Genomic DNA, 17,657 nt, shown 5'->3' on the forward strand with positions numbered 1-17,657 from the left:
CACAACCGACCATGGAGGGCAGGAGGGAGTGGCAGCAAATGGACCATGTAGGACAGTAGGGAGGGGATAGGGCCATGGGACTTGGATAGGCAGGGTGAAAGGGATAGGCGCCAGCCATCCTACTATGCCAGGCTAGGCAGGTGGGAGAGACAGTGGCAGCCCAACAGAACACTCAGTGTAGATAGGAGGGTGGCAGGTCCATGGAATATGGTGAGAAAAAAGGAGGGAGCAGGGCCATGCACACAGATATTGGAGGCAGAGGGAAGGAGAGTAGAGGCAGCAAGCTAAGCACAGAGGCTAGGCAGGAGGGCAATGATGGGACATACAGTTTGGCAACATTGGCCAGGAGGAGTGGGCAGCGACATCAAGCTGAATGGAGGGCAAAGCAGCTCATCAGACCATGCAGGGCAGGAGGGAGGGGGCTTGTGCATGGACTCGAACAACAGAGGGCAGGGTTGAGGTGGATGGGACAGCAAGCTGTTAAGGGCAGGTGGGAAGGGCATTGGCTGAACAACAGCCACACATGGCTTTATTGTGGGAGCTGGGTCATATATTTGTACAATGGATGGCAAGGAGGAGGGGGGGCAGAAACAGCAAGCTTGAGTGGGGGCAGCACAATGCCATGCCAGGCCCTGTGTTCAACCCCCCCCCCCCCACACTGTGCATTGCGATGCACATCTTACTTAATGTTAAAAAAACGTAGAAATTCACCGAAAAAAACAAAGGTTACAGGGACTTTACAGTTAGGCTCAGATTTCACTTGTACAAAACTAGTGAAATTCAGCAGTTATATTTATCTGAGCTCACTATAACTTATGCCCCTGCAATGCACTGCTTATGACCTCACATATTACATCACTCATGACATGGTCAGGACATTTTAAATGACATAACTAATGGCATCATCAAGTGATTGTGAGTGTGTTCTAAATATATGAGTTTTGAAAATGTATACTAAGTTACTACAAAAGTTAAATTGCTTTACTTTGTATATTAATGAGTGTTTCTATTTCTAAAATATATTAAGTGAGTGACTGTGTGTTTCCATGTGTGAATGAATGTCTGAGTGGCTGTATAGGTGTGTGTGTGTGCGTGAGCGGCTGTATGAGTGAATACATGTGTGTGTGAGTACCTGTATGGTTGTGGGAGTAGCTGTGTGACTGACTGACTGACTACATTGGTAAGTGAGTGGATGTGTGAGCCGCTGTATGGTTGAGTGTCTGTGTGAGTAGCTGAATAGGTAAGAGTGGCTGTATGGGTGAGTGAGTGGCTTTTTGGTTAATTGGTTGTATGAGTGGCTGTATTGGAGAGTTAGTGTCTATGTGAGTGGCTGTATGTGTGACTGCTTGTGTGGGTGTGTGAGTGGATGTGTGTGGCTGTATGTGTGACTGGTACTGTGAGTGGGTGGGTATCTGAATGGCTGTATGAGTGAGTGAATGGGTGTTTAATTGGCTCTATGGGTAAGTGAGTGGGTGTTTGGTTTAGTGAGTTGATGTGTGAGTGGCTGTATTGGATCGGGAGTCTGTGTGAATGGCTGTATGGATGAGTGAGCGGATGTGTGAGAGCTTGTATGGAGGTGTTAATCAGTTTGTAACTGGGTGTGTGAGTGAGTGTCTGTGGTTATATTTGTGAGTGGCTGTTGATAGGTGTTATGGGTGAGTGAGTGGGTGTGAGAGTTGCTGAATAGGTGGGTGTGTGAGTTGCTGTATGGGTGAGTGTGTGGCTGTGTGAGTAGCTGTATGGGTATGTGGCTGTGTGAGTGGCTGTATGGGCGAGTGACTGGTTGTATGAGTAGATGTATGGGTGAGTTAGTGGCTATGTGAGTGGCTGTGTGAACAGGTGTGTGATTAGCTCTTTGTATGAGTGATTGGTTGTGAGAGTACTTGTATAGGTCTGTGAATGGGTATGTGAGTGGTTGTGTGGGTGGGTGTATGAGAGGTTGTATAGGGGTGTGAGTGGATGTGAGTTTTTCTGTGGACAATCAGTGATGTAATTTGAGATATCATAAGTGATGTCACTGACCATGTCATGAGTGATGTGGTTTGTGAGGTCATAAGCAGTGCATTACAGGGGCATAAGTTATAGTTTGCTCAGGTAACTATAACTGTTGAATTTCACTTGTTTTAAATAAGTGAAATCTGAGCCTAACTGTAACGTCCTTGTAACCTTTGCTTTTTCAGTAGAAATAAAGATATATATGTGTGTGTGTGTGTGTGTGTGTGTGTGTGTGTGTGTGTATACATATATATGTATATGTCTATGTATGTATATGTACAATCATCGCCAAACCTTTATTTTATGATCAAAGTATTGGATATACCTAACAAAGATATAATCTGGACCATCTCACCAGCTTTATTGAAACTAATAATGACAGTACATGAAGATGCCTAGAGGTAATGGTTCTCTGACTTGAAAAATGTACGCGCCAAATAGGCGATGCCAAGTTTGTATGTTGGTATCTCTCCTCTTTTCTATATAAATTTCAGTTGTCCCATATGCATTAAGACAAACTCGTTCAGTCCCTACAAAATTGGGGAGGGGGCGAATTGATCTTGTCAATCTTTTATACTGATGACAGTCTATTGGACCTCATCCTCCTTCTGTTTCTCCCAGTGTTGCTTACCCTCATCTGCCCCCTCCTTCCATTGCTGCCCATTTTGCTTGCTCCATTCTTCCTCACTATTCCGTACGTTGTTGCCTGGGCTGCTTATCACCTCCCACCCCCTCTTTCTGTTGCCTGTGTTGCTTTTCCCCACACTTTCTCCTCCTCCTCTTGTTGCCTGCCCCATGCCCTTCATCGGTTGTTGCCCATGTTGCTTGCCACACACCTCCCATTCTTCGGTTGTTGCTTGTGCTACTTGCCCTCATTCCCTCTCTCCTTTCATTGTTGCTTGCTCCTTTCACTCGTCCACCACGCTTCTGTTGTCTGTGTCGCTGCTGTTCAACATGGCTAAAACAATAACAGTCAATACTTCATGTAGGCTTGTTCTTTTGTCTGCCTCTGTGTTTCTGGCATCCACACAAAGTTTTTAAAATCTTTGTTTCTGTTTGCCTTTACGTCACTCCAGATTTCCCTCACAAGCCCCAATTGACTCCACCCTTCTTTACTACTCATATGCTGAAAGGTCTTTAATGCATAGTGTTGTTTTTTTTTTTAAATTTCAGGTAGAAGCCCAGAGCCCCCGACACGGAGGGGAGATTGTGGCAGATGTCCTGCGGGCCCATGATGTGCAATTCATTTTCACCTTGGTAGGAGGCCACATCTCCCCTATTCTGGTGGCCTGTGAGAAGCTGGGACTCCGGGTGGTGGACACCCGACATGAAGCCACAGCAGTATTTGCAGCAGATGCTGTTGCTAGACTTTCAGGTATTGTTCGTGAGATCAGTTGACTTTATTGGATATACTGTACTGAGAAGGTGGAAATTGAAAAATGTTGCTGGCAATCACTGCATTTGTATCAAAGAGTAACCTGTGATGAGGCATACAAAATCTTTGTACCTAGAATATGCAAAGTGAAGAAAGACTATAATTAGTGTGTGTGTTAAATAACATGATAGGTTAAATGTTCAGTTTTAAACACCTAAAAACCACTGAAATTTACATGGCATAGTTATAGTTATGGAACACACTATCCCCAGGAAAGCCTAGGGGAGGGAACTAGAGGCACAGGGCACCAGGAGTAGGCAGCCTCCAACATAAAATGTTTACCACATACGAGCCGCTCCCAGTTCGATGACCAAGGTTTTTACAGTGTTAGAAAGGTGGGGACATCTCACTAAAAGTTGCTGGTCTCACACACCACCTGGTGTCATGCTTCATCATTGGCCAGTCCTCACCCTCCAAAAACTTTGTTTGATGGAGGGCGGGCATACACCTGACGACAGGGATGCACTTCTAAACTAAGTGGGGACCTGTGAGGAGAATGAGTGAGTGATTTTTAAAAAACCATTATGGTTGCATATTAATTTTTAATGAAGGTGGCAGCCATATGGTATTAACAACAAGTGGACGGTGTGTAGGGCTATAAATGACCTTACGCCGTTGTAAAAGTGATGGTCGACATGTTTCTGCCTTGTGGCCCGGTCGGTTCCATGGCATTCATCAGGACCTAATATAAAGGGCTCCGTTCTTATCCTACTGTAAAGAGTAAATACCACTTTGTGGCGTGACAATTGTCACAGTCCACACAATATATCCGCATTGTGGCGAGGAGGAGGAGAGGCAACATCTAGGTGCTACAGCGGGAGACGCACCCTCAGACCCTTAGAAACAGGGGACTTCCCCTCACTTCCTCCTATGGGGCTTAGAATTTCCTAACCAATGGCTTAAAGGAGCCACAATGCGGATATATTGTGTGGACAGTTACAACGGTGTAAGGACATTTATATCCCTACACACCGTCCACTTGTTTTTAATACCATATGGCTGCCACCTTCGTTAAAAATTAATATGCAACCATAATGTTTTTTTAAAACCACTCACTCATTCTCCTCACGGGCCCTCACTTAGTTTAGAAGTGCATCCCTGTCTTCAGATGTATGCCCGCCCTCCATCAAACCAAGTTTTTGGAGGGCGTGGACTGACCAGTGATGAATCATGACACCAGGTGGTGTGTGAGACCAGTCCGTAACTTTTAGTGAGATGTCCCCACCTTTCTAACACTGTAAAAACCTTGGTCACTGAACTGGGAGCGGCTCGTATGTGGTAAACATAGTTATAGTTATCTCAAGTAACTATAACTCTTGCCTTAAGGTAACTATAACTCACACCCCCACCATGCACAGTGATAGCAATGATGTTACAGAAGATGTCATGAGTGATGTAAAATCTAAGGTAATTAGGAGTGCATGACAAGGGCACAAGTTAAAGTTACTTGAGATAGCTCTAACTTTGACTGGCGCATTTCAGTGGTTTTTAGAGTTTAAATTGGAACATTTTATTTAACTATAACATTACTGTAAACTTTAGTTTTTCCAGTGAATTTCTTGTTCTTTTTATGTAAAGTAATATCAAATCACATCAAATCAAAGTAAGCTTCATTCGATTTTAGTCATATAAAATCACAAAAGCAGATATAACAGTTAAAAACATAATAAAACACTCTTAAAATACATCAAATTATTCTGTATTTCCGAGAATTTATCTACCGTAAAAAAGGGTCCAGGAAGTAAGTTTGTCTCAGCTGTTTGGAAGTGGGGTGAAAATATTATGCATTTTACAATACTTGCGATACCATCGTTCGCAGTTTACTCAATGTTGGTTAATTCTGACAATTAGCCCCTAACAATCTTCCTGACTCTAAGTACACTTTTAAAAAAACTAGCCATTGCACTAACACTGTAAAAGCTATCCAGTAATTGCAAGTATAGGAAGGCTGGTCGGCATTGCCTCCAATCCCCTGCCTCCAATCCCCTGCCTTCAAAAGGGGCAAACTCCATGTCACTCTTTCTTTTGCATATAGTTTACAAAAAAGGACCACATGAATTGTAGATTGTGGGGATAAATCATCACAGTGGCAGCAGCGTAGCCCTCTTGACCAGTCATTCCTATTTGGATAGCTGATCAATCGGTGGAAAGTCCCAAATCTAAAACTCGTAAGCACATATCTATCATAACCTTTTAAACAGCATAAGGATATATTTCATATGTGATTAAAATCAATTGATGCTGTACAACAGTTTGCTTGTTAATTTCCAGCGCAAGTCTATTTTCTTTCAGATGGCTCATACAAATGTTTTCAAACTCTTTCCTGGATATACAATTAATTGACTCAGGGCAATTATAGTACTCTGGATGACCGATATCACACTTGAAGTTTTTTTATGCATTTCAACCAAAGGATCTTGGTAGCATGATCCAGCTTCATTGAGTCCTTAATTATATCTTGGTTTAAGCCCGTACTGGTCGAGGTCCAAATCCTGTGCCAGAGTAATACTGGCTGGGCTTTGATGGTATCTGCGATAGACGTAATGCCCAGCTCACTGTGGCAATTATAAACAGGAGTACTGCTGGGTACAGCTAAAATAAACCTTAAAAAAGCGTTTTCAACACGCTGTATACAGTCAGCATCACTAAAACCCCACACACCTGCCCCAAAGATAGCAATACACACACATTTGGCTTTATATATCTTAAGGAGTATCTCTGGGGGCCTTTTTCCTAGTTTCTTTGCAAAGTTACCCACCACTGCGGTTGATTTCATAAAGAGAAGACTCCTGCTTTTAACAGCCTCTCGCCAATAACCGGTGCCATCAATCAAGATCCCCAGGTATTTAACATTTTAGTGGAATCCACCCTGCTTTCCCAAAGGGGTAGGCTCGTGCATTTCTGTCTCCCTTTACCACAGCTCATAACATAGGTTTTTTCGGCATTTAATTTTAATCCCAAGGTATCCATAAAGGTAGTGTAGGAGGCAAGGGCTCTTTGTAGGCCCAGCTGTGTACGGGCCATCAGTACTGCGTCGTCTGCCCAGAGAAGGGAGACTATCGGTGGTTTGTTGATATACGGTGGGTCGCTTGCGCTTCCCACCATTACCTGTTCCAAGTTGTTTTTATAGAGTGTAAACAGGAATGGTGGCAGGACGCAGCCCTGTCTGACCCCCCTCTCTACTTTGAACAACTCGGTACATCCCCCCTTGGTTCTGAACCGAACCTTGGCGGTCGCCCCACTATGTGCTGTCTTAAAAACTGTATCAATAGTGGGTCCACTTTTAATTCCACCAGGATATCCCAAAGTTTACAATGAATAACACCGTCAAAAGCAGCTGAGAGATCCGCAAATGCTAAATAAAAATTCCCTAGTTTCGCCTGGGTATATTTACCTGTTAAAAGACCAAGATTCAAAACCTGCTCCGTGGTCCCTAAGCCCTGCCTAAAGCCGTACTGGACATCAGTTAAAACATTGGATTCCTCCGCCCAGACTTGAAGACCGTTTAAAACTATCCTACCTGCCACCTTCATCAATGAATCTAATAAGGAGATAGGGCGAAAGCAAGAAGGGTTTTCCCGATTCCCCCTTCTTAAAAATAGGTACTATTATTGACTCTGCCCACGTCTTAAAGCCCTTTGTACAACATGCTTGGAGGACCCGTGTTATTAAAGGTGTCCACAGTGGGGGATTAGACTTAAATAAATCGATGGGCACCCCGTCTGGGCCCGGGACCTTTCCGCTTTTGCTGGTGTTTATGGCCCCTATCACTTCCTCATCTGTGAGTTGTAGGTCAATTAGTGGGGAGATCTGAGAGCAACCCCACTGCTGATTGAAAGGGAGACTGTCCCTTTCGGCGTCTTCCTGTAAGCTATACAAGCTAGAGAAAAAATCAATCAATTTCTGCTCCTCTATTGCCACCACTAATGACGGGTTGTTTAATTCCCCAAAAAAAGGTGCATTCACTGCTTGCCAGAATGAAGCACTATCTTTCCTTAGGGAAGCTTCGTGAAGGGTAACCCATGCATTCTCCTTTAATTCCCTTCTTCTAGTACTCCGTGCTTGATTATACTCCTTCCTGCGTTCTCTAATTTCTTCCTTATCCCTCTCAGTTTTATGCAGGGAAACTGCTATGTCCTGGCGGGCTCCCCGGGACATAACCTGAGCCGTGGGAGAGGAGCTGCTTTGCCTCTCTCCCCTTTGCAGATGTGGCCGGGAGCCGGGGTCCACGCGGGGTCCACGCGGCCAAAATTGGCATATGTCCCCCCTCCCCCTTAATAATGCGGCCTTTCCCCGGGGGATGAGGACCCAGGGTCTAAAATCAGCCTAGGGAGGAAGAGAGGCCATGCGCACCCCCTCCCCCAAAAGTTGAATATTTGTTCCCCCTGAGAGAAAAGACGGTGTTTCAACAGTTTCTTGAAATAAAGGAAGGGTGAGTGAAGGGAATTTCATATGCAGGTAACTGCTCCAAAGAGTGATTGCTTCATGGCTTATGTTTTGGATTTCGGGGTCTCCAGGGGAAAACTTCTTGAATAACCCTGTTATTTCCAACGTGACCAGATAAGCTAAGAATTACACGGGCCTTGAAAACCCCGATCATGTTTCCTGGGATGGACTACCCACCCAGATGTAAGTTACATTGGCAGCTGATAATTAAACTGATCTCTGATGCTTGTTTCAGATCCACCCATTTATAGTATTGGTTTTGACATAATGGGGGAGGTCTTACAACTATAATGGGTAGGTTGTAAGGCTTGGGCTGGAGTATGTCAGAACAATTAAATGCACACAATTCGGGTTTTATTTTTAGACTTGTGTGTTGGAACCCAAAGTCCCCTTCATGACCTGCAGTGCTGTGCTTTCCTGCCCTTTGTTGATATTCTGTGGTTGTTTTGTTTTCCCTCAGTGAACTTGACAATGCTGTTAGCCCACTGAGGGTTCTACCTGTTTTTTAATGGGGATCTCAAATCTGTCTCCGGTTGAGGGGGGCACACACAGTGCACTCCTTTTTAGGGAGACTAGCTACTGCACCCTCTTCCGCCTATTTATGCGATTAATGGTTCCTTCAGGTAATATGCTTACTGGCCTTTTCCAATTAAAAGGTCCACCGACTTCCCTTAACTAAGAATGTGTACGTAATTATACATAGAGGGTTTAGGTTGTGGCTTATGTGCTTGTCTGATTGAGTGCAGTTTGAAGTCTGTTTTGGCCTCCGGTTTGTGCAGTGATCCTAAATGTTGATGGGCTTTGCATGAGTCTTCCCCCATCTCTGCTGACCTAGGAGCCCACATGTCTGATTTCCTTTCCATCCTGCCTATTGTACAGTGTTTCTAGGGATGTCTGGCCATCAATCCCTTGAATTGGCAATATGGTTTCTACCACAGTGCTGCCAGTTCCTCCCCAGTTCCATCGACCTGACTTAATCTGCATCTTAGTGAGATGACCGGCTGTCTCGGGCCAAAGTGCATTCTACTTGGGCTGGTTAGAAGCAGTGCAGATGTTGCTCTTGTTGTCTAGGGCCCTGCCTGTATCCATCATGCAGTGTTCATACCCACTGTGACTAGAGGGGCCCCCCACACACAATGTAGTCAGTGCACAAGGCCTAATTAATACGCTTTAGCCATAAGTACTAACAATTCCGCTTAGTACCTTGTCCCAGGGTGTCTCATTACCCAAAATTGAAACTACCCTTCAGTGAAGTTGAGAAGGTCGGTGTCCAAGAGGCTAAGTCTTGCCTGACTGCCATCTTCGTGTTAAATTGTGAAGATGTCTTAATTGTCCCAATTGATGATCTCCTAGATGCCCTAAACCAAGGTTTTGTTGAAGATGGTGGTGGACTGCAGTTTACAGAGGAGAATCCTCCTGCCAGTTGAGTTCAGAATCCCAGCTGCTTGTCCTAGACTGGCTACGTCAGTTTGTGATTCTGCGTCTTCCCTCACCCCAGTTTGAGTGCAACAGTGCTCATAGGTTCCTTCCACCTTTCTCCAGAGTTCTCAAGGATTACCTCAACTTCAGTCCCTAATCTCTGCAGTTAAAGAGAGAGCAGGAGAAGGTCATGCAGAGTCCAAACCCATTATTCTTATTAAAGTCTATGAAACTGTTCAGGAGATAATCACATTTGAACTCCTGGTTTATTGTTTCCAGCTCTCTTTGCTGGAGGGGTTGCCAGAGCCAAAATCCAGAGATGTTAGGAACTCCGGGCGGAGGACCTTTCAAGGTCAAGGAATATCTCCTTACGGATGTAGTGTACTAAAGCAGAAGAGTAAACAAAGGCTTACACCAGGAAAGTACAGATACAGAGTAAAGCACAGGAACAGGATAGAGACAGCAAACAACCTTAGTGTAAACAAACAGGGAACAGACCAATAATGAACAAACACTCGGGGTTACCACTAGGGTTGTACACAGGTAAGACTCAGTACTTCCCACAGCAACAGGAGATATCGATGCCTCTGTGTAGATTACTCTTACAGTCAACCTACACGCTCCAAAGAAAGGAGGCAGCAGAAGTAATTCTGTCTCTGGACCCCAGGGCACAAACATGGATTGTACTTACATTCACGAAACAAGCCCTTACGGGTCCAGCTGGAAACAATGGCAATTCTGTGGAAAATTAGAAATGGCATACTGTCACAGATAAGGCACTCAAGAGTACATCCAATGCAAGACAAAGGATGGAACAGGGCTTGCCTCATGGAAAGTGTTGGACTTGGCCCTTTTTGCAGGGTCATCCCTGAACTTTTTGCCTTCCTCCTGTATTTTCTCTGACCTGTTTTTGTTGGTTTTATGACTCTAGGCACTTTACCACTGCTGATCAGTGCTAAAGTTCATATGCTCTCCCTGTAAATTCATGTATTGATTAGTGACTCCATGATTGGATTATTTCATTTACTTACAGACCTTAGTATAGTGCACCATGGGTGCCCAGGGCCTGTAAATCAAATGCTGCTGGTGGGCTTGAAGCACTGATTGTGCCACCCACAGAAGCAGCCTGTAAAGTGTAACTCAGGCCTGCCATTGCAGAGCCTGTGTGCAGTCTAGGACTGCCATGTCGACTTGGCAAGTGCACCCACTTGCCAGTCTCTAAACCCTCCCTTTTCTACATATTAGACACCCCTAAGGTCGGCCCTAGGGCAGGGTGCGTTTTATGTAAAAGGTAGGACATGCCCTGATGTGTGTGGCATGTCCTGATAGTGAATTACAGCCAATTTCGTTTTTCTCTATTGCAAGGCTACCTTTTGAATGGGCAGTTGGATTAAAACATCTTCTAATCTTAACTGACTCAGGGAACTAGATAGAAATTCGAGTTTAGTATGCCTGAACCCAGAATGATAAACTACATATTTTAGTGAAGTTGGTTTTAACATTCTGTGTTTGAAAATACCACTTTTAGAAAGTAGGTATTTTCTTGCCTAACCATCCAGCCTGCCTCTGCTAGCTTGTGTATTGTATGTCTGGTTTTGTGAGTGATAGGGGCTGGGGGGCTGCAGGAGACAGGGTGAGTCAGCACTAGGCTGAATAGGCCTATCTGCATGAGGAGTGGTGGGAGGAGTAGCACCTGGGCCTGAATAGGGCTGTGCCTGCCTGCCACAATGGTGGCTCCACCTCCTGGGGTGCGTCTGATGACACTGGCCCACACTGACAAAGGAAGAAGGTGTGCACTGGCAGAATGCACCCAGAACTGGTTTGGACTAGGTACAGGACCCTCTTCCTTCAGAGAACAAAGAGAATAGTAGTATAAATATGGGGGCCCAGACCCCAAGACTTTAGATCACTTCTGGGAAATCAAGATGAACTTTTGCCAAGGAGAAGAACCAAGGAAGCTGCAGGAGTTTGGACTACCCCTCTGCTAGTGTGCTGTCTGCTGGGTTGGCCTGCAGTGGTTTTTTCATTGCCAAGGAAAGGAGAAGGAACTCTTAAGGAACTTTCATCATCTTGCAGAATATTTCTCCAAGGGCTTGAATTTGAGCTTGCCTCCTGTCGGAAGTCTCAGGGATACAAAAGACTTTACCCCTTCTGTTTGCCTGCATCTGGAACGTGCTGCTACAGAGGAAATTTGCAACACCGACGCCGGCGAGCGATGCCGTAATTTGCATCGAAGCCGTGAGCGCTGCTCCGACTTGTAACATAGACCCGACGCCGGCCACGGTGCCACATCGACACCAGCGAGCGACATCGTAACCTGCTATAAGCCGTGAGCGTTGCTCCGACTTGCAACGTAGGCCCGACGCCTGCTGCTGTGCCACATCGACTCCGAAGCCGACATCATCGCAGGGCCGATTCTCGACGTGGGTGGCCAAGAATTCATATACATTGTGATATTGCACGGAACCGTGGTTTTGGCGCCATCGTGACGTCATCTCCTCTCCGGTAAGTAACAGACGCATCCCCTGCTTTGCGCAAGCATCGAGGACCCGATGCATCGCCTCCCCCGAAGCAAGGAACCGACGCCGCACAGCGCCAACGACGCTGCATCTCCGCGACGCCGTGAGCTGTCTTTGTTTTCGCTTTTCCAAGGTACTGTCTGTGTTGGTCTGTTTTGACTCCGGGCCCGATGCCGCGCACCTCGCGGTCGGAGCTGTATTTTGGAATTTCTTTGTCCTTGACGTCGTGATAACTCCCGTTGGGGTTATCTGTTGCTACAGACTGCTTTTAAGTGAATAGCCTATTTTTGAACTACTTCTACCATCTTGCAGTATTATTTTTGATTACAGTATTGTGGATTTTTGTCGTTTGTGATCTTGCGTTAAGTCTATATAAAGAATACTTATTTTGTATAAAACCTGTGTGGTGTCCATCTGTAGTGCTTTCACTGTAATTACTGTATGTGTTCACAAATGCTTTACACCCTGCCTCTGAGATAAGCCTGTCTGCTCGTGCCAAGCTACCAAGGGGGTGAGCAGGGGTTATCCAGGAGTGTAAACCCCTTTCCCTGACTAAAGGCAAGGGTCCCTATTTGGTCCAAGTTACCTACCTCTGCCAACTAGAGACCCCCAGTTCTAACAGAAAGCAAGAGCCAACCCCTGTACAAAGAAACACACTTATGCACAGGTGAGGACCAAATAGTCAAACTTGCCAGACACAAAAGCCACAGAGGAAAAAAACAGAGCAAGCACTCGAAAGGATCCTAAGAGCTGTAGCAAATAGTCAGCAGCAAGATTTTCATGGAAACCATGGAGAACAACCCGGCAGGTCAAGCACAGGGATTCTAGGAACTGTAACCAGCACGTGACTGAAACTTCAAGGGAACTAAAGACTGCAGAAGAATCATTGAGGAAGGGAATATAAACTAGGGGCCAAATCTCGGAGACTGAGGAGAAAATACAAGAGCTATGGAATAAGTAAGTGGAAAATAATAGCAGGAACAGAAGGAACAAATTAGGAAGAATTAGTGAGGGAGCAGCTTCGGGACTGCACCAAAGTGTACAAAAAAGGCAGATAATAGCAAAAGCAAAGCAGGGCTGGAAAAATCTGTAGCAGGTTTCACAGGAACAGGACACAGGTTTTGACTGAAGCAAGTCTGGAACCGGAACGAACAAGGAGTTTTAGCAAACTGTAGCTTGTAAGCAGTTCCAGGCAGCAGCAAGCCCAATGCAGTCATATGACTGGGCTGCACAAGATTGGTCACATGTGTGTGCAGTTCCAGTCTCTCCCAAGTACTGGAGGAGAGACTCCAGTGCTGAGAAACAGCAAGAGTTCTCCCATAGAAAGCAATTGACAGCAGATTCCAAGTCTTATGGAATACTTGGTAGTGCATTATGGAACCTGAAGTCCATGGAAGCAAATTTAGGTGTTCAACTGCATATAGAATTGAAATAGGAAGGAGGCAGGAGTCCGAGAGGGACTGTTAATTAGTTTTAATGGTAATATCCAGACTGCAGAGTCCATGTACAGTGTCCCCCAGAGGCGGAATGATGGAATTGTAATAGTATGCCCCCTCCCAAGCCCTCTATCAGGAAGCGAAGGCAATCTTGTAATGAAGTACCAGAAGGCAGTGATGAAGATATGCAGTCTTCTTTTATTCTAAAGAGTAACAGCATAAGCGTCCTAACCACAGGCAAGCCAGCAGCAACTGCTCACTGAAGAACCTTGTAGCTAGTCACCCAACACATTCTGAATTCCAGAGCTACTCACCAAGCTTGGAGATAATAGAATGGCATAACTGAACATATTGAATGGTGTAAGTGAATACCACACACCTTCCCCCAAACACAAACATGTGAACAATATCCGATAAACCTTGTTACAAACATAATCATGAAATTTTACAGGAATAGAACAAGCACGAGAACTCCTACGCAGAGGAGGTATACATTGTGAAGAAGAAGATTGTTGTGCATGAGTAATGGACGGAGCAAAGGCACGTGCAGGAGCAATTCTATTAAGATTCCAAATGCGACCATCATCAAGTTTTACAGCATTTTGAAACAACTTAACTACCTTACATGGAATAGAGAACTTATTTCCTCCAGTTTTTTGTGGAGACCGAACTCTCACACACATCACCTACATTAACTAGGGTATGAGCGACAGAATGTCTGGTATCGAAGTTTGCTTTCATTTTTTTAGACTTGGTATCCTGAAGAGACCTCCACTGAGGATCCTCAGGAACACTAATATCAGCCCCATACCCTCTCATCCAGGATTGAAATAACTGAGTATTAGGTGTGCAGCCCCTAAATAACTCAAAGGGAACTTTCTCAGTTGTAGAATGAGGAGTCAAACGATAGGCCATAACCTTCTCAAGGATTGCATTTCTGCAGTCCCGACCTTGTTCCTTGGCTGATTGAATAGATTCTTTTAATACTCAATTGAATCTCTCAACCATCCCATTACATTCTGGGTGGTAAAGAGAGCATTGTTTATGAACAATTCCTCTTTTAACTAGAAAGTCTTCCATCTCTCTTGAGACCAGTTGCACCCCATTGTCAGTCAAAAGATTCTCAGGAAGACCCTCTCTGTAAACAATGTTTTCTAAAAATCTTACCACATCTCTAGTTTCAATACTCTAGGTGACCTTCACTTCTGGCCATCTAGAGTACATGTTAATAAGGACTAAGACATAAAACTGACCAGACTTGGAAGAAACCGGACCTAAGTGATCAAGTGCAACATTTTGCCAACACCTAGTGGGAGAATCACGAATAATCATCGGTTGGGTTCTAGTCTTATACACTTTGTCAGACACTCTGCACTCAGAGCAGTCTCTGACCAACCGTTCAACCAAAATGTCGACACCTGGCCACCAGAAGTGCACACAAACCCTCTCCTTGGTTTTGGATGTACCCTGGTGACCATCATGTGCTAAATGAACGATTTTCTCTGAAATAAAAACGGTGGAACAAGCGTGTTCCTCTCCACAAGATCATTGTACAGTGAAAGTTCATGTCTTACATTCCCAAAATGTTTTGCATCATCAGAAAGAGACTTAATACCTGTCCACCCACCAGACACTTGCACAATTCGAGCAAAACCTTGTCACTTTTTAAAGAGTCTAGCCATTCCATTTCCGATACAACCCCTTCAACAATCTCACACACCTTGAAGTTGTCTATCTCCCATGAGTCATCAGAGTCCAGATCAGCAGAACTTTCAGGTATTAGTCGTGAAAGACAATCAGCAACTTTGTTGTCCACCCCTGGGATATATTTAACAAGAAAATCAAAGTCTTGAAGAGCAATAACCCACTTACAAATCCTAGAGGAAACTGCATTCAGATCTTTCTTGCAAAACAAATCCTTAAGGGGTTTGTGATCAGAGTGTACCACAAAAGAAGAACCCCATAGAAATGTATTGAGCTTCTAGAGCTTCTTGATAGACCAATAGATACAAAGAGATTCTTTTCAATCACAGAATATTGCAATTCTGGGCCCACACGAGCTCTTGAAAGAAACAGGATGGTTTCTTCCTTACCATCTTTGATTTGTTTAAGGACAGCTCCTAAACCTTTAGAACTCGCATCAGTGATAAGAACAGAGTCTGAAGAGGTGTCAAAGCTCTGCAAGGAGGGAGCTGACTTGAGAACTTTCTTGACCTCCTCAAACTCTAATTGACTCTGGGGTGACCACAGGAATTTTATCCCTTTTTTAAGAAGAGACCTAAGAGCATGAGTATGTCTGGCAAATCGTGGCACAAGACTGAGGAACAGGCAGTTCATCAATAGTCTTTACTAAACGCTCTCTGGGTCTGACACCATCACATGTCAAACGGTGTCCAAGATAATCAATTTCAGCAAGATTAAACTTGCATTTATTTTCTCGAAGAGTCAAACCTCTCATACGGAATTGTTCTAGAACACCTCTCAGTCTTGAATTATGCTTTGTTTGTGAAGAGCCATGAATCAACATGTCATCTTGGTAGATCTTGACTCCCTCTTTTCCCTTCAACACATCCTCCATGACCTTCTGAAAAACGGACGCTGCAGAGACCAAGCCAAAAGGAAGGCGTGTGAACTTGAAAGTCCCAAAAGGGGTAATAAAGGCAGTCAGATCCATGGAGTCAGTATCTAGTTTAACCTGATGGTAGGCAGCATGTAAATCAAGTGTTGAAAAAATACATGAACTCTTCAATTGTGCAAGCATTTCAGTGGTGTTGGGGAGCGGGTACTTGTCCGCAACAACTGCACGATTAAGTGCGCGCTAGTCCACACATAAGCGCACCTCACCTGAGGCCTTGCGTGCAAGAACAACCGGAGCCAATGACTGGCTTGCCTCAGTCCCAACAATAATCCCATAACACTTTAGTTTTTCAAGTTCTAAAGGCATAGACTCTTTCATGGCTAAGGAACATTTCGTACTTTGCATGATACAGGAACAGAGTCAGGTCTCAAAGTAATCTTGTGAACATAGAAAGACAACCTAGCTTTTCATTAAAAACTTCTTTAAATTCAGCTCTTAACTTTGAGCTAAAGTCATTCTCGCACAAAACCTCCTTGCAAACTTCTACGCTATCAATGTTTTTTGTGGAGGAAGATAGTGAGATGTCTCTTAATACAATGCAGGGATCATCCCCAGTAACTAATGACACACCTAAATCAGCCTGGTGAAACCAGCTAATAATACTGTCTGCATGATATGTAAATTTTCCCAGCAGTTAGTCTTTGTTTATATTCAATGTTTCCAAGAAAATACCAAAGAGTTTTATAGGTTGTCCTCCGTATTCCAAAGGTTTGATATCAGGCTTATGGACTTTCACTTTACCATGTAGTTTTAAATCAAAGAAATCTTTTGGTATAAGACATTTTAGCACCTGAGTCAAAGAGCATCCTAATATTACAGTCATTCTCAAGGACAGAATCAACAGGCCCTTTACACTTGTTATTAGCACCTGGTGATATAATCTCCCCCCAATGTAGATCCTCTTGTTCATATTCCGAGTCATCGCTTTCAAAAAAACTTCCTTGACACGTTTACTTGATTTAGGGCTTCTTGGCTCTACAAGCTTTAGAAACATGTCCAATTGTCCCAAAGTTGTGGCATTTTAAAGAAAGAGCAGGACAGGATTCGTCATTAGCAAGATGACCATATAGATCACAACGAAAACTTTTGATCTTTCCATCTTCTTTCCATCTGGAAGTAGAAGGAAAATAATTAGTAGAACGACCCTTCCAAGTAGGTTCACTTTGGTTCGAAGAAGACTTCACAGGATTTTTACTGATGGTAGGAACTTTCTCTTGAGAATTTCCATTCTCCTTTTTTATAACCTCCACATAAGCTAAAGCATGTTCAATTCTCTTGGCTAAGACAATTACCTCATCAAGTTTTGGATCGTCTTTTTGCCAAAGATCGTCTTTTATCTTTTCAACATTACAACCAAGCATGAATTGGTCCCGTATGCGTTCCTCCAATGATCTTTCGATTTTGCAAGTAGCACCCAACTTGCGTAAAGCTGGGATGTAAGTCTCAACAGACTCATCAGATTTCTGTACGCGCCTCCCAAAATGATAACCTTCTAATATAGTGCTGAGTTTTGGGAGATAATGTTTATCAAATTTTTTAAGACCAATTTCAAATTCATTGAGGTTGTCAGATTCATCATCGTTTAAGTCTGGGAGGTGCTCAAACACATCTTGGCCCTCTGATCCAAGACAATGTAATAAAAGAGCAGATTTCCTTTCTGCGCACAAAGATACACCACAGACCCTGGTATAATTGAGAAATACCTTTTTATATTTCGACCAACGTAAAAGGTGGATCACCGGGGTTAGAAAGAAAGAAGGGTGGTGGTG

At 44.1% G+C, this 17,657-nt stretch overlaps 1 protein-coding gene across 7 annotated transcripts in view; it reads left to right on the forward strand.

The window, feature by feature from the left end:
* The window catches only part of HACL2 (2-hydroxyacyl-CoA lyase 2), a 1,062,010-nt gene that overhangs the window by 244,182 nt on the left and 800,171 nt on the right, over positions 1 to 17,657 (forward strand). For all 7 annotated transcript variants that reach the window (XM_085638401.1, XM_085638399.1, XM_085638396.1 and 4 more), the window contains exon 3: positions 3,169 to 3,370. In XM_085638401.1, coding sequence (XP_085494527.1) covers positions 3,169 to 3,370 — 202 coding nt within the window. The remainder of the gene's footprint in view (positions 1 to 3,168; positions 3,371 to 17,657) is intronic.

Source organism: Triturus cristatus, chromosome 12 (assembly GCF_964204655.1).
Source record: "Triturus cristatus chromosome 12, aTriCri1.1, whole genome shotgun sequence".
NCBI lineage: Eukaryota > Metazoa > Chordata > Amphibia > Caudata > Salamandridae > Triturus > Triturus cristatus.